Below are 24,894 nucleotides of genomic sequence, written 5' to 3'. Positions count from 1 at the left end.
CACTAAAATTGTGCAAACCTAAACAGTTGAGACCCCCAGATCTCGACCAAGCTCGAAGTGAGATTTACCAATGGAATCCCGCTCATTCCATCCATCCATATGTTTTCTAAACAATCTGATAGGGCGGCAAATGCAACGTTTTACATGGCTCTATACTCACGTGGCTCAAGTAGATTTCCGTTGAATCTTATACTTTATAAATACTACATAATTTAGAGGATGACGGTGCCAAATGTCACCCCGAGGATATCACTGCAACAGCCGAGGGTGACAGTGATATTCCGAGGGGTGACACTAGGCAGTCACCCTCTAATGCAGGTAGTATTTATATATTACACAAAAAAGTCTAGAAACAAAACTAGCTTTTCAGTATTTGCAATAAATTGAAACATTTTACTTACTTTAGCAATTGTCGAAGACTCACAGTCGACAGTATAATAACATATCAGCTTCCATACTGTGGCGCTCATAAATATTGCAATGTAAAAAATATATTCACAATAAGCATTTTGTAAGATATGCTGTTGTTTTGTGTCATGCATTTGTTAAAACCACTTACATGTTTGTAAATCTCAATGAATTTTGGTTTCGTCCTGTCGTCTGTTTACAACATTAGCATCGACACGAAGACGGTCGTATTGGCATGTCTTCCTTTCACCTAAATCACCGACGCCGGGATACTAGAAGATAACATACAGACAATGAGCAAAAAGTTGTAAACTGTAAGCTTCAGACTTTATTTTTAAAAAGCTATATTGATAAACAGACTAATTTGGCAAAACTGTTAATAAATAGCTTCAAACAAGATTTGGAAGCGTCGCTTCGAAAAAAAGGTTGCGTCGAAAAAGATACGTGTGCGCATCTTGCTAGGGGGTTGCTACGAACGTATCTATTTATTGTCTGCTATTGTTCTAATGCAAACTACCGTGAAATGCCAAATTTCTCCCGGCCAATAAGAATGCAGAATTATCACTTTAGGTATAATAACATAAAATAACACATAACTCATTCCAATAACTATAAATAGTTTAAAAAAGCTGATTTCCTTAAAAAAGGAAAAACAATACGTGGGGCAAATTGGTACCCTGAAAACAGAAAGTTACCTTAGATGATAAATGTTTTTTAATCAACCCTATTTAGGAAATCTAATCCATGTGAAACAAAGTTATTTTAGTTATACATGTTTAATAGTCTTCATGTAAGTCTGTCAGGACACGATCCCATCATCTTTGTCAATGAAATTTCTATAACAATAACATGACTAAATCACATTGATTTCCTTCATATTGTGTTTGGAAGTGTATCAGATTTAAATATAGTAAATATTTTAAGTCGAGTTAGTGTATATCTTCTGTCTTTATTTTAGTAACATACTATGCTTCATTTAAGCACTGGTTGTCATATTTTGATATGCATTGGTGTGTAACATACATTGGGTGTTCTAGCATGATAGATATGCTAGAACACCCAATGTATGTTACACACCAATGTATGTCAAAAATATGACAACCAATGCTCGTATTTACATTTAAAGTGGTCATTATCATTTTTAAAAGAAAATAGATAAAAAATAATAAAGCCTGGAAATAAAACTTATACGTATGTATAGAGAAAAATATCAGTCGATGGAACAGCCTAAGATTTAGCGGGAAATACTGGGTGGCACTGGCTTCCGGTCTGTTGTCCTGAACAACGGACTTAACAATAGCAGTAGATGGAATAGTCCTATCGATAAACCAAATATACCTAGATAAATACAATACTTCAATCCATTTCAAACATTTGAATTAGAATATATTTTCGTATTGATCAATTTTAAGAATATTTAAGCATTTTTTTCAGTGATTTCCCACACTGAATAAAACCCAGTGTTTTCATGAACTCTTGAACTCTGATTGTGGTATAAGTGTGCCAGAGCCTAACTGCCAATGTTAATATTGGAAAATAACATACATTGGGCTTAGTAGCAACATATGGGTACTGTGCAGTGGCAATGTAAATATTATCTATAGGAAAAATAAGAGTATGCATCACAAAGGCGTTAGTGTTGATGTGTTTGTAAATACAGCAAAATGTATTATAATACTGTAAAGAGGAAAACCATCAATTTCAAATATTTTTTTTGTCCAAAGAACGAGGTCTGACAATTATGTTGACGACCTGATGACTTGAATCAGACATTTCTCCTGTCATAGCCAAACAGTTTTATAGTAGATATACCAGATCGACCTGTGACTTTTACAAAACCTTTTGATGAAAAATGCATTACATGTATTTTGAAATTGTGTATATAACTTGAAAAAGTATTTTTCAGGCAATATGAAAGTCGGGATAAAATTGTAAAACTCACAATTGGGTGTATAAGTATAAAGTAATGGAAAACGCTCAGTGATAAAGACCACAAAAGGTAAACAGCTTATAATGTTTATTATCATATAGTATATATACAATCAAGCTATAATTTAGCTTTACCGTCCTTTATAGTTTTTGTTATTTGATACAGCTTTTTTCAAATTCTTCTCATAATCTTGACTAAATAATTGTAAGAATTAATTTATATTATCTTCCTAAGATGTTCCACCACAGAAAGAGCATAAGCGATACACATCATGTGAACAATAGCTGATGCTTTATTGAATGTGTATATATGTGTCTGATTACAGTAACACAAAAATCATATACATAAAATGATTCATTTTGCTTTTGATGCATACACAATTACTATTTCATTCAAAACAGTGCATAGTGCTATATTTTCAGGACGCAATTATTATTTTTAAAGTTTTTATGAAGCTCAAATTTTTCGATAATGGTAATAGTATAAAATAAGTAACTTTTGTAACTGAAGGAAAATACTAATTTTTCTGCTCCTGTTTTGACAGAGAAAAATACCATTCGTCAGCGGTGGAGCATCTTTAACTATTTGCAAATCAAATATTGGATTTATATGATAATTCCATTATATACCGTGTAGATCCCATTTTCTATAAATCATTGTTAAAGATACGTCAAATGCTTATAACTAGAAAAAAGTACGTGTCCATGTAGAGTTGAATTTATAAATATAATTATAATGTTACATGATAAAACTTTGCAGTTGTATTGTTGAAAGGTAACGCTCTTAACATGACTGGCAGGCTTAACTATTAGTGTAGTTAACAAAAATATCTAGTTGACAGCAAGCTGATCCCTCTCAAGACTTTTTACCGAAAGTTCCCTGCACCAGCGCATTCGTTTAGTTATTTTTTCCAGTTAATAACTTATAGATATAATACATACTTCTTCTTATATGGTAACTTTTAAAATACATGTTACTTCTTAAATGCATAATGTAGATACATAAATGTGTATTTGGGATGAAGCTGGTGTAGGGGCCTAGTATACACCTGGCGAGATGAACTATTAGTGTAATCGACAATACCCGGCTCAAGACTTTATACCGGAAGTCCCCTACACCAGCGCATGCGTAATGTTACTTTTCCCTATAGACACAACTAATTAAAGCAGTTTCCTCACCAGTTATTCCGTATTTGCATATTACAGAGTAATCTGCCCTTGCGAGTTGGTTTTGATTGTGACGCAATGGGTTTTGCGAGCGTACCGACATAATTTTCGGAGAAAACGACGTAAATTGCGCGCACAAAATAAAGTCGTCACAATTGATACCTACAATGTACTGACAAGGGAGGTAACTCTGTAATTTGAAACGACGGAATACCAACCCCATTTACTTACATTTAGAGCAAGTTAAATTACAATTCATTCCTTGTTGGCTTTTGTCTTGGATACACCAGCCTGCCTCAGTTAAAAAGGCTTCTCTGTTCTCGTTGCCCCAGCCGATACCGTTTCCAGCGGCACCATCTGTTGACATACTACTCGGCAAACACACCACGGAACTTATGGCATATTTGATCCCGGCACCTAAAAAGTCACTCACATTGTCCTTTTGGTTACTGTGTAAGTGAGGGTCGGTTATGGACACTAATCCGTCGTCTTTCAACACACGCGCAACTTCACGCATGCATTCCTCGGGACACGGAAGGTCATGCAGCACGTCATAGATCACAACCCAATCAAATTTATTTGTCCAATCTGCTGGTAAGCTCGCTACACTTGCTTTGAGATACTTTACATTGGAGGGATGGTCCGCGTGAGCATCTGCTTTCTTGATGGCGAGCTCGTTGAAGTCGACACCAAAGACTTCAGCGTCAGGGAAACGTTTGCCCAGAGCTCGTGTCAAAAAGCCCGCACCTGATCCAAGGTCAAGGACGTTCAGCAAAGAAGATGATTCTTAAATGTATCATACTTTACAGCAGCGATAAAATATTAGAATTGACATATGCAAGTGTAAAGAATTTTTATACCATATGTAGTAATGTATCTATTGTTCAAATATCCCTCACACAGCTACCCAGCATATCCGTTTTATCTGCTTTTTCAGTCAAGTAGTTTCTATCCGACCAACAAATGACATCGATGGATACAAATGGTTTTACACTGGGAAAATGGGGGTTCATAACCAACAATAGTACAACAATATACGGATATCTACAGTAAAGCGTGTGGATTTAAAGTTATAAATACAAGTTAAACATTCATGTTGAGATATAAAAAAGAAGAAGCGGTAACTAGGTGTAAATCAACCACTAAACCTCTCTAGAGACATACACGACATATAGAGGTCATTTGCAAACCATTTAAACCGTTATTTTTTTTTTATTATTTTAGTACGAATGTTTAAACTTATATTGTTATTATTTGTACAATAAAAGAACAGGAACAGTCAGACAGACTAGCGGGATGGGTTGAAGGACCAAATTCTACAAATGAATAAAACGGGGACATTAAACAAACACAAACCAATTATTCTTTCTACTAACTTGTCCATAAACCAATAATGAGGCAAGGCTTTAACTGTATTTACACCATCAATGCAATCCAAATTAAAGATGTTTGAAGAATCTTTGGGTATGTACAACGACCATTGTTCAATCAATCCGGCTTCCATATCATAATTCAGGTTTAGATACGAATATTTGACCGACTTACCACCTTAATAAGTCATGATAGCTAGTTTTTTGAAGTAATTCCATTCATCGTTTTTCATGCTTGATCACTCATAACGTCATTTCAAACATCAGATTTGTATCATCATTTATCTCGAATGCTGAAGATCTCCTTACAAAATTGAGCGAGATTATAATTCCAGCCTTATAGTTTCCGACAAAGGTCATCGTATGGCTAAAGATAGAAGTCAACATTCCTCAAGATCATTCCATATCAAAAATTGCAATGGAGATTGCTTCCAGGAGCATGAACTACACAGGGCATCCAGTTGACCCTTGACTTTTAGCATTTTCAGAAGTCAAACCATCATATCTGAGAAATATGAAGAGTCAAATATATATCACAAATAGACATAAACTCCAAATCAAGAGTCAAAAACATACTCTCAGGGGCCTACTGGATGCTCTACTTTAACTACTACTGTTAACAAAGTCACTTTTGGGTGCAATTACAATTCACGTATATCGAGATTTATTTCAAATCATCATAAAATGTACCAAGACCACGACAGTGTAAAATAATAATGAATCTTAAAGTGAAGATTCTTGCGAAGGAAGGCTAAAGAAGGCTAAATGAAGGCCAAAGCCGGTTAAATGGTCTTAATATATCCAGTATAATGTCGTATTTATTAACTAAGCATTGATGTCACTATTTTTAACTTCATCTGGGTATAAAAGAAATTTTGTTTGCAAACTGTGTGAATCTGCGTATCCAATCAAAATCGCTCTGCATGCGAATAAATTAATTTACATAAGTATATTATAAAGACATCCTAATATTCATGGATATTACCTTTGATTTTGATGACTGGCTCTAACAGATGTTCCACCTCTCTAGTTGCACTTTCAACTCCCATCCTATTGTCGATAGCATCAACAATCTCTCTCGGCATGTCATCGAATCCATAACCTGTCATGGAGTCAAGACAGAATGATTTATCAACACTTTATTGTAAATTTTAGCGGTAACTTTATCTTAGCGCTTTTCGCACAAACGCTATGGCGCTTAAGTACAATTGTGTTAGCATTGTTTGTATAACAGTTATGGTTTATATATTGAAAATGGTCGGTGGCATTTGCTACTCCATTTTTAACCTTACCCATCATACACACACACACACACACACACACACACACACACACACACACACACACATATAAATATTACATAATTTGTTTAAACCAATCTATATATGAGGAAATATAATATTTTCAACTATTACCCGACCGTTCAATAAAACCTTGTTATATTGCACAGTTCGAAGTTATATTGCACGCTTCCATGGAACTTTATATTGCACGGTTAAAAATGTTATATTGCACGTCTTTAGGAACACCACGCCGTTGTTGTCTAGTTTTAACTTCTTAGGAATCGCGCGTAACAGTGAGTTACGTGATTATGACATTACAAAGGTTCACTTACGCGCTAGTTTTATAAACCCCGAATCAAGCACGTCATAGACGTTGCTCTCTATGATCGACAGTTGTTTTATGATCAACACGGCGAAAGCATTAGATTAAAAGGTTGCATACAAGTCCGATCACGTAAAAGAAAACAATACGACATGAAAAGTGGAGTTACAACGTGGACTAGACGTCAATCTTACGGTACAGTGTTGAAGATTTGATTTTCCTATTCATTAAACAAGAGCCCAATGTGCCTGAATCTTTCACCTGCTATATGGTAATAACGTTGCATACTTAAGACATAAAAGAGTCAATAATAATATATATATTTTGAATCAGGAAATAATAGGTGTCTAGGCCTCTTGGTTCCCGATTAGAAATTCAAGATCATTCATTTGTACAAACATTCCTCCAAGCGTGTCACAGGCCCAATATCAGGTCTATAGGCCTCTTGGTATAAGTCGTTTAAAGATTTTGGCCTATTTGACCCATGTGAAATTGAATGAAGGTAAAGGTCATTCATTTTAACAAACTCAGTAGCCCTTCATCCCAGCATGCTATAAGCCAATTTTCAGGATTTTAGGTCTCCTACGTTTGGAGAAGATGTTTTTTAATGTTAACGTTGGATGGCCGGACGACCGGACGACGGACGCTACACAACGGCATAAGATTAGTTGCCTTTTGGGCAGGTGAACTAAAATTCAATTAAAAAAACTGGCGATTCATTGATTATGTAATAAAGCAAATATTTCTTGGGTTACTGTGTTCCATGTCATATTTTCCCTTTAACTGAATTACTTATATACCAGTATCAATTTCTTTACCATCTATCATAGCTTATTTTGAATGGAAATGAATGATTGAGAGGTATTAATGAGATAAGACGAATATACAATGTATCTGTAACTAATGTGAAAGTGACGGAAGTTTGTGTTTAAAATTTCGAAATGGAAATTTGTGTGCGATTCCATCTGTGAAAGGAAAATATTGTTATTTACATGTCTATTGAATATATTTTTACTTTATTTTATATTTTTTTGGAGGTGGGAAACAACAACAAAAAAACCACCCCAAAAAGCCTATGGCTTCGTGCAATATAACATTATGAGCTAGAGCACAGTGACCAATGATATATTTGCATAACATATAACTCATGTGTTCTATTCTAGGAATTTTAAATAAGCAATTTAAACAACAAAGACGTCTTCTATAGCGTCTGATCGCAAATCATGTCAAATATGTCTTCTCGCTTTGGCATATTATAATGAAACTTGGTGAATAGGTACAATTTGCGCATGGTTTATTAAAATGGGGCCAAATGAGACATTTCACAAATTGAAATGAAGGTATATGGGCCCTTTTTCAGAAAATTATTATCATAGGGGAATTTTGAGGAAAATCTAACACAATAAAAATCGACATATCCTTTAGCCCTTTCACCGTGTGATTTAATCGCGAAATATCTAAAGTATTCGAGCTCTCTTGTAAAATTAATCGAAAATGTGTATTTCGTAAGGATTGACAGTAATAACAGTTATTGAGCTGCTCACCATTAGGTCCGTCTTTCCTGAAGCAGTCCGTGGCCTTTTTGCTCATTGCGCTCATTGTAGAATATACTCCAAGAAAACCAACGACTTCCAGTCCAGGTTTACAGTGTTCCGGGATAAAGTATTTATCATCACCATCAAGGGAGACAACTTTACTGGCCACCATACAACCCAACCATTCTCTGACATATCTACCAAGGTAAGAAAATGTATTTCGTTTTTATTTGGCATATTAGATTAACGTCCTATGAACAGCCAGAGTCAATTTTAAAACGGCAAGCCATGTTTATTAGTGGAAGAAAGCGAGAGTACCCCACCCGGTCACATTATAGTGACAAAGTGCAAAACAGTCGTCCCACTCGTTCAAACACTACTTTCATAGAATATGATGGTGCGTCGCTTCCAAGGTACACAACCCATGGGCAAACGCTCAACTACATGCTAAACGTAGTGTCAATGGAAATGTTGGAAAGAAGAGAGTAACTTAGGGAGAAAGAAAGGATAAGACCCCCAAATTAAGAGCATTATTGAGGGCCGGCAGGCATAATGCTTACGCCCAATCTGCAGAAAAATGTAAGTGTTGAAAATGACAATTACTTGGTGTATGATAATGTAGATCGAAAACCGAAGTGCACTTTGATAGTACAAAAGAAAACAATATCTTACAATGTCGATGGATATCTTACTGGCAGGTTTGTGATCGAGTCTACAGAAGGGTGAGATTTGCATGTAAGACATTCGTCTTTGTTTAGTTATTATGTTTTTTTTTTATTATTTTAACTTACACACTAACCTTTTAAATAGATATCCTATGTATGATAAATATAATTGGTGAATATAACAATGATACAACTGTACCAATCAAGCACGAACAAAGTACCAATGCATACATATCAAGTTCAAATAATAAGTGCATATAATATCATTAATATTAATTAACCAAACCATTATCCATTAATTAAGTTTTGCGACAATTAATTATGCTGAATAATTTTTTGGCTGTCCACGCTATGCCGAGTATTCAATAGTACGAGTTAAGTCCCCTGGCGTTGTACGTGACTTAATTAATTACAAATAACAATGGCGTATAAACTACTACATCATAAATCATTGAACATATATATATATATATACTACTGTTTATGTCTAATGGAGATTCATACCTTTCCTTCAGATTACACAGGTCGGCGAGATGCTGACATGCTCACTGGTGTAGTCAGCTTGATCAGGGTGTCGATGAGGCCCACCTCCTTCCCTATACTGAGAGCCGTGGTGACAAACCCTCCGGCCACGATGTTGAAAACATTAGCACTGTGCTGGCCTAGATCCATGTTGTTGGGTCGCTGTTCACAGGAACAGAAGATATAGTCCAAGAGTTGAGGAAGACTCGGTGTACCAAATCATGGGTACAGAAACAATGCTGTTTGATTTTGGAGACTCTAAATCGATAGCTGGAGAATATTTAAACTCCGGATTGGCAACCCCTGAGAGAATTAGATCATATGACACGTTGCATCTATTTTTGGTAACCAACCAAGTGTTAGTAGGTCAAATATTTATTTTTTAAGCAATGTATACCAATGCTCGGTGAACCATTTTTTAACAAAGCAATAGTAAGAAAATAAATGAAAGGGACGGCCGTGCGATTAAAGTTATCTAAATCTAATACAAATATCAACAAATGAGATGGTTTTAGACAGTAAACAGAAAATTCCATTAAAAATCAAGAGATAATCGAAAAGAATTTCGCCTTTTCACATGCCGACGGCCGCTTTCGATAATTCAAAAAGCATACACTAAATATTGACCTGCAGTGATAAAACGGAATTTTTGAAACTGATTCTTTTACTCACACATTTATGATTGTAATAGTGATAGTGTCATTTTGTATGATGAGATTCCTTTTTGCTTTTTCTTCGACTTTTTTTTCTCAAATTGTACATCTAAAATGACACGGATTGTTCGATGTTACCGTCTACTTTGAGATAATATCGTACGTCCCAAAATGAAACTTTCCATCGATTGGAAGAAGAAAACAACCGATAAAAAGAAATAAAAATGATTATGGGAACAAGTTATGATAATTTTCAAAACTATGCGGGAAAATATGCTAGGTGACCAAGCAGTGGTAGTTACCGAGCATTGGTAGTTACCGATCGCGATCAGTAGTTACCGAGCAGTGGTAGGACGGTAGGTAGGAGTAAAACTGTTCACTTGAAAAGGTCAATCTATATAGGTCATCTGAGTTCGACTACACATGGATAGACACAGCTGTACACTATAAAAACGATGAATATACAGGTCGCTGTATACATTGAAGCTCTCACAAAGGAACCATATATGATAATGAGTTATTTGGATACCACAACTAACTGCACATATACTTTTCCCTTTCATTACCAACCAGGATTACATGACCATGAAACGGGCTGGAGTTGTGTGCAATAGACTGTGGTAACAGATGCTATAATAAAGGAGAGATAATCATTATGCTCCCTTTTCTTTCATACCAACACATGTTGTACTGGCTGATCTAGGGCAATACACTCATACCGCCTGAGGCTGTATTGCATGGTTACCTGTATGTATGCAATAAAGCTTCGTGACGTTATAGCGTCAACAAAATTTCTATTTCCTCTGTAAAATTTTAACACTTTTTCCCCCCAAACTTGACTGGTGTTCTATAAAAGATGCAAACAACGGAATTTTTGTCGAAAATATCATGTAATTTTTCATGTATGAAAATTTGACTTTCAGTCGTGAATTTCTCCGAATTTATTTCAAAATGGCGGGGTATTATAGTTGTAAAATTGCAATAAAACATCGATTTATGAAAGAAAAATACTCTTTCATAAGTGGATATGAAGGATAGGGATATTCTACCCTCGGGATCACAAAATGTTGCAAAACCCTCGGCAAGCCTCGGGTTTTACTACATTTTGTGACCCTCGGGTAGAATATCCTTATCCTTCATATCCACATATGAAAGAGTCTTATATAATTATGCTCCCTTATATTGCATTGGTCACGTCCATCGTAGACTTCTTTGACGAATGGAAGTTACTGTAATAGGTATAATTATGTGTATTTAACACGTTTGAAAGCTTAACCAATAATTGTTTACCTAGGTGTTGTATGATAAGAGCTTAAAAGTAAAATGATGATGCGACTAAAATATCAATGAAGATTTATATCGCCAAATTATACTTTAATTGATTATCACGTGTTGCAGGATTCTCTTTTTATTTGATAATTTCATAATTAAATGCAATAATTACTCAGATATTAGAAACCGTTTTATCAAAAAATATTATCATAATAAACCTAGCATGGTCAAATTTATTCAACTTCTTGAAACAAGGAATAATAAAGAATTATCTAATTTAGGAAAATTTATAGTTTTGGCCATGAAAAAAAGAATAAATACTGTTTGAAACAAATGTAGAAACACCCTCTACACTAGCGTAGTGGTCGTGCACGTGTTGGGTGTATCTGTACTATGTATGTGTGTCTGTGTGTTAAATATCTATGTGATTGTATATTGTTGCATTGTATATATTAATGCACTTTTTCTGATGAACCGTAAGGATCAAGGAATAAAAAATTGATTTGAAGTCTTAACTACCACAATCATTACTTTTCATTACATATAGGTAGTTGTGTGCTGCACAGGGTTATAGCTGATTTTATCATACCGTTTAAGAGATGTTTCACCTCGTACAATACAAAAGTAAGATAAAGCATTTGTACATTATGATAAATTCCTGGCGATAAGCTTTTCACCGCGCATTTTGCAATGTCCTACGTCTATGGTACGTTTTGGGTTAGTATTGGACGTATAACATATATGTAAGGATCAATCACCCAATTACTTATTCACAAACTATAGTGCTAGTGTTTTAGTGTATATAATTAAAACACCCGAATTAAATAAGTTTTGATATTATGAATAAAGTTTCAGGTCATATATTACAATTTATAGAAGTCGGGAGTTATTCAGCTCTAACTTTTTCTATGGTAGCCATTTTGAAATTGGATCATTTTCGCAGAAAAATCTGAACCACTTTGTATTCACTATATTTCGCGTCTTCGTTATTTTCACCTTACGCTTATTCAATTATTTGGATGAGACTTACGCGAAAATTTGAATCTCGCGAAAATCAACAAGTTTACAGTATTAATTTCTATGACCTTCGTCCTATAATTTAGATAGAAAGCTACACTAGACTTACCAAATTGATATCAACATTATTTATCAGACTACAAATCTATTTTGAAACATCCTCCTGTCGTGCCATTTTGTTTTGTTTTTCTTTCTACCAGTATTCCGACTTATTATACGTGTGTGTGGTTTGCGCTGTATAAAGGGGTCGGCAAATGTGTCGGTTCCAAGCAGAGTAAAACAGAAATGGCGAAAGCATTCCTTAGAAACGCTAAGGATTGTCTCAAAAACGAATTTTGAAAACAAAAATACGTTATTAGTGTTTTTTTTAAATCCCAAATGCATACTTTTAACCTGCATTATTAGCTTTAATCTCTCTATGGAAAAACCAAACAATAGCAACATAGACTATTGAAATAATCCGTGTGTAGAAAATACTATCCCTGATTGGCGTATATACAATGAAGTTCAAAAATAAATATGCATCAAATAAGTAATTATCCATTACCTACATAATGTAAATACAGCTGTGATGGTATACTGCAGCACCGCCGACGTCCTCAGCCGATGCCATCCCTCATTGCGTTTCGACCCCTTACTCGGTACACTCTCAGGATGGGGGGTCCACAGTGATGATCAGTCACTGCGCGTCGGTGGTGGGTGTCCAGCTACTGGTGTCCTTCTTCATCCACACCCAGCATGAAGATCGTTCTGCTGCCTTAGCCATCCTCTGCACTGCTGTCCTTCTGGTCCTGCCCGACAACCCTAATGCAGATAGCATTCTCCACACAGACTGTGCGGGGAAGCCTCTACATCCAACCTCAACAGGGTAGTTCCATGTATGCCAGCCCTGCTCCCTGCATTCCGTCAGCAGTGCCTCGTACTTCGCCGTATTCTTTTCATGTGCTTCACTGCACCTTTCCTCCCATGGGACTGTTAGTTCGATAATGATGACTTTCTTTGTTCCTGGTGACCATAGAACCATATCCGGTCTGAGGTTGATGGGAACAATATCCACACTTGCTTGTGGTAGTATTGATTGTGGTGTCATGTATTTACGAGCATAACGTCATAAGTTTAGGAGAGATTACGCTCACAAAAATAATAACGTCACTATGTATACCTACCCGCAAGGAAGCTTACTCCGTAATATGCAAAGATGAAATAGCAATTAGGGAATTATAATTTGCCCTAAAACGTCCTTTATTATTTCTTGAATCTCGATGACGACATCTGGGTGTATGTAGCCCTTGTCAGTACAGTTAAATTCTGTTTCTCTCAAAGCTTAAAATCTGGGTAAAATATTTTGGGACAAACATGATTTGTTTATAAAGTAACTTAGATATGTACTCCACCGACGTATGGAAATGTTTATCTTCTAAAAACAGGAGAAGATTAATAAGTATTTTTTCAAGTCAATTAGAAAAAATTACGTTACAGCGACGCCATTTTTCCAATATGGGCTAATAAAGTAAATTTTAAAGCCAATGGAAATGCCCGTAACAAAGGAAATTGATGTATTAGCCAATAGGATACATACGGCGACGTCACTATTACGTTGTGATATATAATTTTTGTTCTAATGAAACTTTTGCCATATGTATAGAAAATAGAAAATAAGCCACTGTGTAGATCTTACTTTAAATGATGTAGAGATGACAGAATCAGTAACTCAGGAAGAAAAAGCGTTCTTATTCCACGCCATCCCGCCATAAAAAAACGTCGAATATGGGACAAGGCGCAAAAATAAGTGGATCCATTTTGGTACCTAGTGCAACATAACAGGATGGATAACTTTTGTTAAATTAGACCGAATGTATCATGAACTGTACATCAATGAAAGCGTTTTCACATCAACACGGGCCATACAATTTTCGTTACTAAGTAGATGCCTTTAAAATTTTTGACTCCAGTTTTGTAAACTCATCCAACGTTCCCCGATTGGCCCGGGTTTTAGATATTATAGGTTACATAAACCGACTGACCCGTCAGGTCATCCTATACGTCATGAAATAGTAGAAGCCTAAGCAGTTGAGATCCCGCGGTTTAAAACGTGATCTCAACATGCTCGAGATTTACCAATGGAGCCTTGCCTATTCCATCCATCCATAACTACATGTTTCAAAACAACCTGATGGGACGGCAAATGTAACGTTCTTACAAGAGTACAGCGGTCAGATATTGAACCTGATTTATTTTTAATTTTATTTTACAGTTAAATAACAATGCATGTGCATGATCATCCTTTTTTCTCTTACATATCTCTCATTCTACATACATGTATATCCTTATTTACATGGTACCATACTCATATACCTTTCACGACGTGGCTCAAATACATTTCAATTGTATCTTATTACATAAAATAGTTTGTAATCATGGTCATCATTCTGTCACGTACGCATCTTCAATTTTTCACATATTCCTTCTTATATTTCAATTATAACTTACCACTTAACCTATTCCGATAACGATAAATAGTTAAAAATATTTTACATTTTTTTTCTTTTCTTACACACATACACATACATACATACTCCTTTTGTATGGTTCTTCCCTAATTTTTTAATTATATGTTATGACATAAACCATTCTCTTTTATTTTACATCATTTTACATTTTCACTTATTTCTCTAATTACATTAAACGTTTTAAATCATATACATAATAGTTTACTCTAATACTATAATTAGAGGTTATTATATGACAATTTTGATATCGCACCCTTTATCAGCCCGAGACCGCCATATCAGCCCAAGGGCCGCAGGCCCGAGGGCTGATATCAGGTCAAGGGCTGATAAAGGGTGCGATATCAAAATTGACATATCATAACCTTTTTATCACACATTTTGAAAAAAAAAGAGAAAATTTTTTTAACAATTTAAAAACATGTATTAAAATGTATTGATCGACCGATATTCCACTGGTCATAATAGGCCAATTTAATATTGAAACAGTGGAAAAACTTCATTACATGTACATGTGTATGTTTTTAACAAATACATAATCCCCGGTTAAATGAACGAAGTGAAACATATATTTTAAGCAAAATTAACAAGATCCTATTGAAGGCTAACTATCACTTAAAAAATGATAATGTTCAACAAATTCCGGCAAAGCGGGTTCATTTCAGAATTATCAGTTTTACAACGGACATGAATTATGAATTCGACGGGAAAATTAAACTACACGTATTAAACTGTCTAATTTATTCCTGTGTCTCTTCTTGTTGACAAACGCATGTCGTTGATTTCATTTATACCGAATACATTCTTTTCGTGTTATAATTATGTGAATTGCGATGCTTAGTTTTCGGCACTGTGGACAAAACTCATTTCAACCTGATCTTACTTAAGACAATATCTCCAGTAAAATCATCATGAAACAGACTATTTCTGATTTCTGATATCTTTCTCAATACGTTTATCCGAGAGCTATTTTGAAATTGAAAATTGTATCCGTTATTCAACTTATCGTCTGTAGGAAACTGAATCAAAGCGGCAACTCTAAAATCCGGAGTGAAAACCATAATGTGATATCAGCCCGGGCGCTGATATGACGGCACGGACAACACTAATATCGCATGGGCAAAACGTTCATTATCAAAGACAAAAGTGTGATAATGCCTTCTAATATTGGACTCGAAATTTTGTTTGGCCCGTCCAACAGCTTATAATCAAGTTTTTATGGCGTAGAGAAGAAAATAATTTTCTATCTTAATATTGGTCTATGTCTTCCGACTCCCTAGTGACAGAAAACCTACGATTTTTACAAAATGGAATCTTCCTCAACAAAGAATGTTGTAGACTGATAACATATTTTTCATTTCCTAAGTACAAGATCTTTAAAAGAATTTGATATAGTTCTGGTATAGGGTCTCATCTCGCTAAACAGCAATACTATAGACAAAATCGTTTAGCATGAAACACAAATCAATTCGCCGCAAAAATATTTTTTTACAACTAGAATGAAACCCTTATCAATTGCATTTTAAAGTATTAATGCCAAATATGGCTTCAATACGATTTTTAGAAAACAATACAGGTATCTTCTGGATTCATTTGTGATATCAATTCTTTGAAATCAGTTAAGGATCTGCTCTGGTAAAAATTCAAAACTTTCTGAGGAGTAACTTTTTTTCTAACATAGGTTTTTGAAAATAGGAATTCAAACCAAAGTTAAAAATGTAATAAAAATAATATGGCGATGTGTTTGAGCTATTGAGAATCAGAGAAAGCGATTTGACGTAAATTGTGATTTTACCGGAATTTCACTATTTTGAGCATACTTAAATCAATCTGGAGCAATATTTTGCAAATTAGTAGTCTAATAAGTATACATATTCGTAAAATTGACAAAAGTAATGTTTTCTTTAAGAAAATAATAATATCACCCAGTCAACCCATTTTTTTTTGCTCAGACAGTTGTGTTAGTCTCCCCTTTCCCATAAAAATACATGTGTACCTCGGTTTTTGTTTTTTTCCCCTTCAATTTTTGTCAAATTAAACTGTAGATTCACAGAAAAAAAATCTGATGAATAATTTTTTCTTAAATTTTGTAGTTCAAAAGGAAAATAAATTTCTGTTTCAAAAACCATTATAAAAATAGGTGGTCATGGTCCATGATTCTTTGTCCCGATATAAAATTTGTTATTTTTCAGCATTTCTTGCTAAAAATGAAATTAAAATTATCTTCACTAAAATAGAAAATAAATATAAGCCAATAAGTTATGATTCTAATCTTAAATGGTTATCGATTTTATTTCAGTAAACTTAAAAAAAGATTTACAGCATCGATTAACTTGATATAGCTTGTTATTTTTCGCACCAGCGAGTCAAGTAAAAATATTTAAGTAAAAAAGGTAAAATTGCATCTCTCTACAAACCGTAAGATATGCGCCTTTTCAAAATTGTCGCCAAATTGACCAATTCCTTAATTTTGGATAAAAAAATCTGCAAGTAATAAAAGTCTAATTTGATATGGTAATATGCTAGAAATTAAGAAAATTAGTTTTTGTTTTAAGTCACAAAAAAACTTAATGTTGAAACGAAACTTGTCCTACAGGTAGGGCGTTAGAATTTTAACCTGTTGCCCCTATTGTATGATCGTAAAAGGCGACCAAGGTTAGGATCTTATCTTTTCTCTTCATCCTAACTGTCTTTCTTCTTCCTAACGTCTCCCTTGACACCGCCTCACTTTTAGCCTTCTGTTGAGTGCTCGCCCCTGTGAGGCAGGCTCTGGGTTCTGTCCCATGTCCAAGCACACCATAGTCTATAAAAGTGGTAGTTTCTGCTCCTGTTTAGCGCTCAACATTAATAGAGCGGAACGACTGGTTAGCCCGTTATCAATATAATGTGACCGAGTGGGTCGTGCTGCTAAGTGTCTTCGGCGGGATGCTTCTGTGATATAGCACTTTAAAAAGGGCAAGAGTTCCACTATACAAGAAGACACAACACGAATATACCGTAGTCTCCCAAAACACGCACCACGCATTTCATTCACGCTACACACCTCATACATGGGAGGCCGTCCTTACATGACTGTCAAAAGGACGTTTATTAATCAAACAACAACTAATGACATGAAACTCCAACGTGACTGAAACCTTACCAGAGCAGATCCTTAAAAGAATATTAAGGAAAAACATAGTACATTATAAAACGTATCACGTGACAATAAATTTGGATGACCATCATATATAATACGAATAATGTCAATTTTTGGTGTTGTACCAATGGAATATATTTAAAAAAAACATATATTAGCTTCACCTTGGATAATTCATGAATACTTGATTAAACCTTATTTAAAACTGGGTCTTTATATGGAAGTTTATCTGTATAAATGCATAGCGTGTAAATTATTTCCTCCGATCACTTAAAAAGAAATATGTTGCGGTGCATGTTCACCAACCACATCTATTTACATTTAGAGCAAGTGAAATTGGAATTGGTTCCCTGTATGCGTTTGTCTTCGATACACCAGCCTGCCTTAGTTAAAAAGGTTTCCCTGTTCTCGGTGCCCCAGCCGATACCGTGTCCTGCAGCGCCATCTGCCGACATACTACTCGGCAAACAAACCACGGAGCTTATGGCATATCTGATCCCTGCACCCGCCAAGTCATCCACATTGTCCCTATGGTTACTGTGTACGTGAGGATCGGTAATTGACACTAATCCGTCATCTTTTAACACACGCGCAACTTCGCGCATGCATTCCTCGGGACACGGAAGGTCATGCAACACGTCATAGATCACAACCCAATCAAATTTATTTGTCCAATCTGCTGGTAAGCTCGCTACACTTGCTTTGAGATACTTTACATTTGAGGGATTGTCCGTGTGAGCATCTGCTTTCTTAATGGCCAGCTCGTTGAAGTCGACACCAAAGACTTCGGCGTCAGGAAAACGTTTGCTGAGTGCTCGTGTCAAAACACCCGCACCTGATCCAAGGTCAAGAACATTCAGCAAAGAAGATAGCTCTGAAATTTATCATACATTGTACCAGATATTAAACATATTTCTGTTTTAGGAATAAGGGGTATTCGACGAATAGCTGTTCGAGCTATCTGGGGTTTTGTTACATAGATTATATAGCTTTAGACACGGTCGGGACCGTACGACCAGTTCGACGAATGGGGGTATTCGAGGAATCCGGGTTCGAGTTTGAGGGGTTATACTGTAATTCCACTTGTAGTTTGGCGTGCTTGAACATTCATAACGTCATTACAAATATCGGATTTATTATCATCATATCTCAAATGCGGAAGATCGTCCTACAGCATTTAGCGCTATATCTCCGTAATTTTGATTGAGTGGCGTTCCAAATTTCAGAAAACAAATGGATATTTGACATTGATAACAATAGTTTTTTCAAATACATTTTAGCGTTTTACTAACTTAAAAGCTAGGATACATTTCATAATATAGTAATGTAAAATAAAGCCTACCAAATAAGAAAATATCAAATGCAATACCCAGGTTTCCAGCCTTTTAGTTTCCGACAAAGGTCATTGTATGGCTAAAGATAGAAGGTAACTTTTCTCAAGACAATTGCCAATACATTACCATATTACAATGGCGATTGTTACCAAAACCATGTACTACTACTACTACTAATGTAACAATTAACGTATTTATATTCGCGATTATGAATCACGTATTTCACCATTAATTTCAAATCACCATCAAAATGTATCAGGACAGTGTAAAACATTGGGAAATATTCACGAACCACGTGATCCCCAATAACGTTTGTGCGGGACTATTGTTTCTATTGGTGATATAATGACGTCAAAAGATGATATCCCGCGCTAACGTCATTTCTGCAGAAAGACTGCAAATTAATATGTTCCATCACCATTGGAGATACTAGTACCGCACAAATGTTATCGGGTATCAAGTGGTAAATGAATTATTTCAATAGGAGTGTTATTCGCGAAATCAAATCGACACCAATTCGTCGTTATGTATGAAAACGCTGAACAACTTAGCCGCGAAACTAAGATGGTTTATAGTACATTAATATGAAAAGTTTACCTTTGATTTTGTTGATAGGTTCTAGCAGAAGTTCCACCTCTCTAGCAGCACTTTCATCTCCCATTCTGTTGTCTACTGCATCAACAATCTCTCTCGGCATATCATCGAATCCATATCCTGTCAGAGAGTCAAGAAAGCCTGATTTATCAACATATTACTGTAAACTTTAGCGGTAATCTTTATTATATATATATTTCCATTTGCTCGGGACTGGCACTATATAACCTTACCAAACAAAAAGGGAATTTATGAGATCATTATTCTCCTATAACTCCCGTTGGTGTAGTGATATATTAAACATGTATTGTGACGTCGTTCTGAACGACGTCATGACGTAATGACGCAATGCGCATTTTTTTGTACGTACTTGCATGCTACTTGAATGAAAAAACCCAATTGTTCTATATTATTTGCAAGAGCATTTGTAGTTATGATTATAAAAAATTGAATGTCCTAAAGATTGATCATATTCATTATAATGTTGGAAGTGTACTGATGATTTTATGTTTATTTCCATGGACTTGTTTTACCGCGAATGACGTCGGGGTTTTTTATGACGTCAAAGGTACTTATAACGTCACAAGAAGAGGCTCCACTGACGGGAGTAGCGGGAAATTTGAATTGATAATAGCGATAACAGTGTACATTACAAATTGGCTTAATATTAACATAAAACGGAAATACAAGCATTAAATTGCCGTCTTGAGGAATTTATGGTCATATAATTCTCCCAGGATTGCAGACAAATTAATCATAATGCGCTAACACGCGTTATCAATTTGTCTGCAATATCTCCCAGAGAGCGCTGGATATAACGTCAGTGATGGTTACCCCTGGAGTAACGATGATAACATGGAGAGACTCAGAATCATTTTTGTAATTGTTACGTTAGGATTTTTTATATTTTTTAAATGAATGAAAAAAACGTTGGTCATTTTCTGACCCCATATCCAAGTCTTGTCTCATAAGTTTTAATTATACATACGTTTATTACAATTAATCGCGAAATATTTAAATTTGTGATCAAGCTCGTGAAATTATGCCAAAATTTGCATTTCGCGAAAATAAAGTGATTTCCAGTAATAACATTTATTGAGCTCACCACTAGGTCCGTCTTTCCTGAAGCATTCCGTGGCCTTTTTGCTCATAGCGCTCACTGTAGAGTATATTCCAAGTATACCAGCGACTCCCAGGCCAGGTTTACAATGCTCTGGGATGAAATATTTATCTTCATCATTAAGGGAGACAACTCTACTGGCCACCATACAACCCAACCATTCTCTGACGTATCTACAAAGATAAGTGTTAGTTTGGTTCCTTGGATTAACGTCCTATTAACACCCAGTGTCATTTTAGGGCGGTCCGTCATGTGTACCATGTGTTACGGTGTGTGGATGTATGTTTTGGGAGGCTGTGGAATATTCGTGTTGTGTCTCCTCGTAAAAGAGGAATTGTTACTCTTTTTATAGTGCCATTGACTCCGAACACACACATCGTATCCGGTAACATCATACTGACAACGGACAAAATAGTCGTCCTACTCTCTTTACGTTGAACACTAAGCAGGGGCAGAAACTACTACTTTAATAGACTTGGTGTGTCTTGGCTAGGGGAAAGGAGCCGGAGCCTTCATCACAGGGATGAACGTTCATCTCTAGGCGAAATACATCAATTACCCACGTTAACCAGCCTACCCTCGGAAACTGCTCTTCCGAGTGTGGGCCAAATGTGGTGTCATGGGAGACGTTAGGAAGAAGGAGGTAAGTTAAGAAGAAGGAAAAGATTAGATCCTTAATTTAGTGCATTCAATCGGCCAACCTACAGGACAGGAAAATGAAAGGATTGAACGTGATAATTATTGGTATTTGTATCAATGTGTATATCGCAAACCGAAGTGCACTTTGATCATACGAAAGAAATTAGTTTCTAACACTAATTTGACGAATGTCTTACTGGCAGCTTTATGATCCAGTACACAGGAGGGCGAGAACTGCAAATAAGACATTCGTCATTGTTTTGGGTTTTTGTTTTCACTTCACTTGTACACTAACTTTAGATATAATATATATCATATAAATAATATGTATAATAAGTAAATATAACAATCATACAACTGTACAAGTCTAGCATGAGTCATTATAAAAAAATAATGTAAGCATTATCTAGTTCAAAGTTGTATGGTCTGTGACTTGCTGTATTTTTCGCATAGAAAAAGTATTCAAAGTGTTCTATATATTTTTCTTTCTTTAAAACTTTCTATATGTACCGACTTTTGTAAAGTTCGTATTCGCGATGTTATTTCACAATTAAATTTAAATATTGATTTTTAACGTGTACGGTTTTTCAAAACTTGTGATATTTCATCGATATTTACCAATATATCAATAGCATATTGATGCTTTTATGGCAAGCATCATATATAAGCATCCATATTCACACATCGTATGTTTTATAACTGTTTGTGATGGTGTGAATTACAAGAAATAAAATATTAACTAAAATTTGCCACAGTAATTATGCTGAATACGTTTTAAGATATCCAAGCTAGGCTCGGTTGTAATCTTAACAAGGACTGTATACCCAATAAACAATACTTCAAATAGTAAATAGATATATATCCAAAAGCGTTTATAGTACGAGTTGTGTCCCCTGGCGTTGTACATGACTTAGCATGATTTTCATTAACAATGGCGTTTAAAAACTATTACATCATTAAAGTGAACAGTCGGGCAAGGATGGCTAAAGTCGGTAAAAATGGTGTGAATGTATCCAGTATAACTTCTTATGAAATAGAAAAATAAAATCTCTCGCCAAAATCTGTCTGCGTAAGAAAAAATTAATTTAAAGTATAGGAATCCTAAAACGTCCTCCCGGCTGACTATGTCCGTGGTTACATTTACACGCAGCCTCGCTTTCAATGCTTTTAACTTTCCTTTACTTTAATGGTCAGAACTGGGAAACGTAAGCAGAACTTGGCAGTCGTATTAATATGTGAGAACTTTTGGAAGGCCAATGAACGCATTTAGACTGGTTTTCTTTGCCTGACTATTCACTTTAATCATTGTTAATATAAGCTACTGTTTATGTTCTTGACGGATGGAAGTCGATGTCTAATGGAGATTCATACCTTTCCTTCAGATTACACAGGTCGGCGAGATGCTGACATGTCACTGGTGTAGTTAGCTTTATCAGGGTGTCGATGAGGCCCACCTCCTTCCCTATACTGAGAGCCGTGGTGACAAACCCTCCGGCCACGAGGTTGTAAACATTAGCACTGTACTGGTCTAGATCCATGTTGTTTGTGCGTTGTTCACGGGATCAGAATATTTAGTCCAAGTGTTGTGGTGATACTTACGGGTGTTCTGACACGCACATGAAAAGGTAAATATATAGGACGTCTGATCTCAAACACGGCTACACACTAATATAACAAAGCCGAAACCTCTGATAAGGGAAATATAAATGGACAATGAATTACCTGGTACCACGATAAGCTGCACACACATTCCCCATTCATTATCAATCAGGATTCAGGTGGTAGTCTAACATCCCCAAAATTTTCCCGCAGTTCAATATTTAAAAAAATTGTTTTATGAAGTAAATATGTTGATATGCATCTTCAGTTTCGAAGAAATTGAACCATTCTTTTTTTTCTCAATCAATATTCAAATTTGTCATTTTTGAGTAGTTTCTACACATTAAAAAACAGCATTAGTCTGCACAAAATCCGCCAGGTAAATAAAATTCTTTAACAAAATGTGCTATGATATATGTTTTGTTTAATTGATGTGACATATATCGTTGCTTTTTCAAGAAAAAATGCTTTACTTCTCGTCATATTTAATTTTTAGTGATAATTTTTGGTGGAAATTAGGTAAAAAATGCATGTAAATTACCTAAAACATTCTCACAAAAATGAAAAAAGATCGAAATTGTGAAGTTCAATTTTTATAGAATAATAATAGACTAAAAAGTGACCTAGTTAATTTTGTTAAGCCAATTTTCAAGAAAATTGAACCACAGTTTTTCAAGATAGAGCATGTTTCATTGAAAAGGACGTTAATCATAATAGAGTTATCTTCCCTATTACTTTTTACGAATTTACTATAGGTTCTCCTGTTACAAAACAGCCCAGATGTCAATACTTTTAATTTTCAAACAAATAACAATATTTGATTAAGATATATTAACCATTAAAAATCAATATAAGGCTGATGAGATAATAAATGTTGTTATTTTTTTTTAAATTAATAAAATAATTTATTCATAAAAGTCAAATCTCGGTCATTCCAATGCTTGAAGAGCTGGTGACGTATCACTTGGTACCACAGTCAACTGCACACATACTACCCTTGCATTACCTATCAGGGTTGCATGACCATAAAAAGGGGCTGGTGACGTATCACTTGGTACCACAGTCAACTGCATACATACTACCCTTGCATTACCTATCAGGGTTGCATGACCATAAAAAAGGGGCTGGTGACGTATCACTTGGTACCACAGTCAACTGCACACAAACTACCCTTGCATTACCTATCAGGGTTGCATGACCATAAAAAAGGGGCTGGTGACGTATCACTTGGTACCACAGTCAACTGCACACATACTACCCTTGCATTACCTATCAGGGTTGCATGACCATAAAAAGGGGCTGGTGACGTATCACTTGGTACCACAGTCAACTGCATACATACTACCCTTGCATTACCTATCAGGGTTGCATGACCATAAAAAAGGGGCTGGTGACGTATCACTTGGTACCACAGTCAACTGCACACAAACTACCCTTGCATTACCTATCAGGGTTGCATGGCCATAAAAGGGGCGGGTGATGTATCACTTGGTACCACAGTCAACTGCACATATACTTCCCTTGCATTACCTATCAGGGTTGCATGGTCATAAAAGGGGCTGGATAAGTATTACTTACTATCTCGATCAACTTCAAAAATAATTCCCTTTCACTACCAATCATGATTACATGGCCATAAAGGAGCTTGAAACGTATCATACTCCCCTTTATTATCAATTAGGATGTCATGTCCACGAATGGGGTAGGGATGTGTGAAATCGACGTAAGAGCTGCTGTAATAAAATGGGAGCCAATCATTATAGGCTACCTGGTGTTGAAGACTTCTTTGACAAATGGAAGACGACATTGCAAAAGGTAT

The 24,894-nt window shown here is 35.5% G+C and overlaps 2 protein-coding genes and 1 pseudogene across 2 annotated transcripts; all 3 read right to left on the bottom strand.

Moving 5' to 3' along the window:
• Nucleotides 1-587: 587 nt before the first annotated feature.
• On the bottom strand, nucleotides 588-9,528 carry LOC138308095 (S-adenosylmethionine-dependent methyltransferase Rv2258c-like; annotated as a pseudogene).
• Nucleotides 9,529-12,822: 3,294 nt separating this feature from the next.
• On the bottom strand, nucleotides 12,823-13,233 carry LOC138307061 (uncharacterized). The gene has a single exon (XM_069247688.1). The coding sequence runs from the start codon at nucleotides 13,231-13,233 to the stop codon at nucleotides 12,823-12,825; it is 411 nt and encodes a 136-aa protein (XP_069103789.1).
• Nucleotides 13,234-14,356: 1,123 nt separating this feature from the next.
• Nucleotides 14,357-23,083, bottom strand: LOC138306819 (S-adenosylmethionine-dependent methyltransferase Rv2258c-like). Its single transcript, XM_069247296.1, has 4 exons — nucleotides 22,848-23,083; nucleotides 20,823-21,010; nucleotides 19,721-19,837; nucleotides 14,357-18,663 (listed from the first exon to the last, which is right to left on the bottom strand). Exons 1-4 carry the CDS (start codon nucleotides 23,012-23,014, stop codon nucleotides 18,101-18,103), a joined length of 1,035 nt encoding a protein of 344 aa, XP_069103397.1. The 5' UTR covers nucleotides 23,015-23,083; the 3' UTR covers nucleotides 14,357-18,100.
• Nucleotides 23,084-24,894: the final 1,811 nt, after the last annotated feature.

The sequence above is a fragment of the Argopecten irradians genome, chromosome 14 (assembly GCF_041381155.1).
Source record: "Argopecten irradians isolate NY chromosome 14, Ai_NY, whole genome shotgun sequence".
NCBI lineage: Eukaryota > Metazoa > Mollusca > Bivalvia > Pectinida > Pectinidae > Argopecten > Argopecten irradians.
This window is presented reverse-complemented; position numbering and strand designations above follow the sequence as displayed.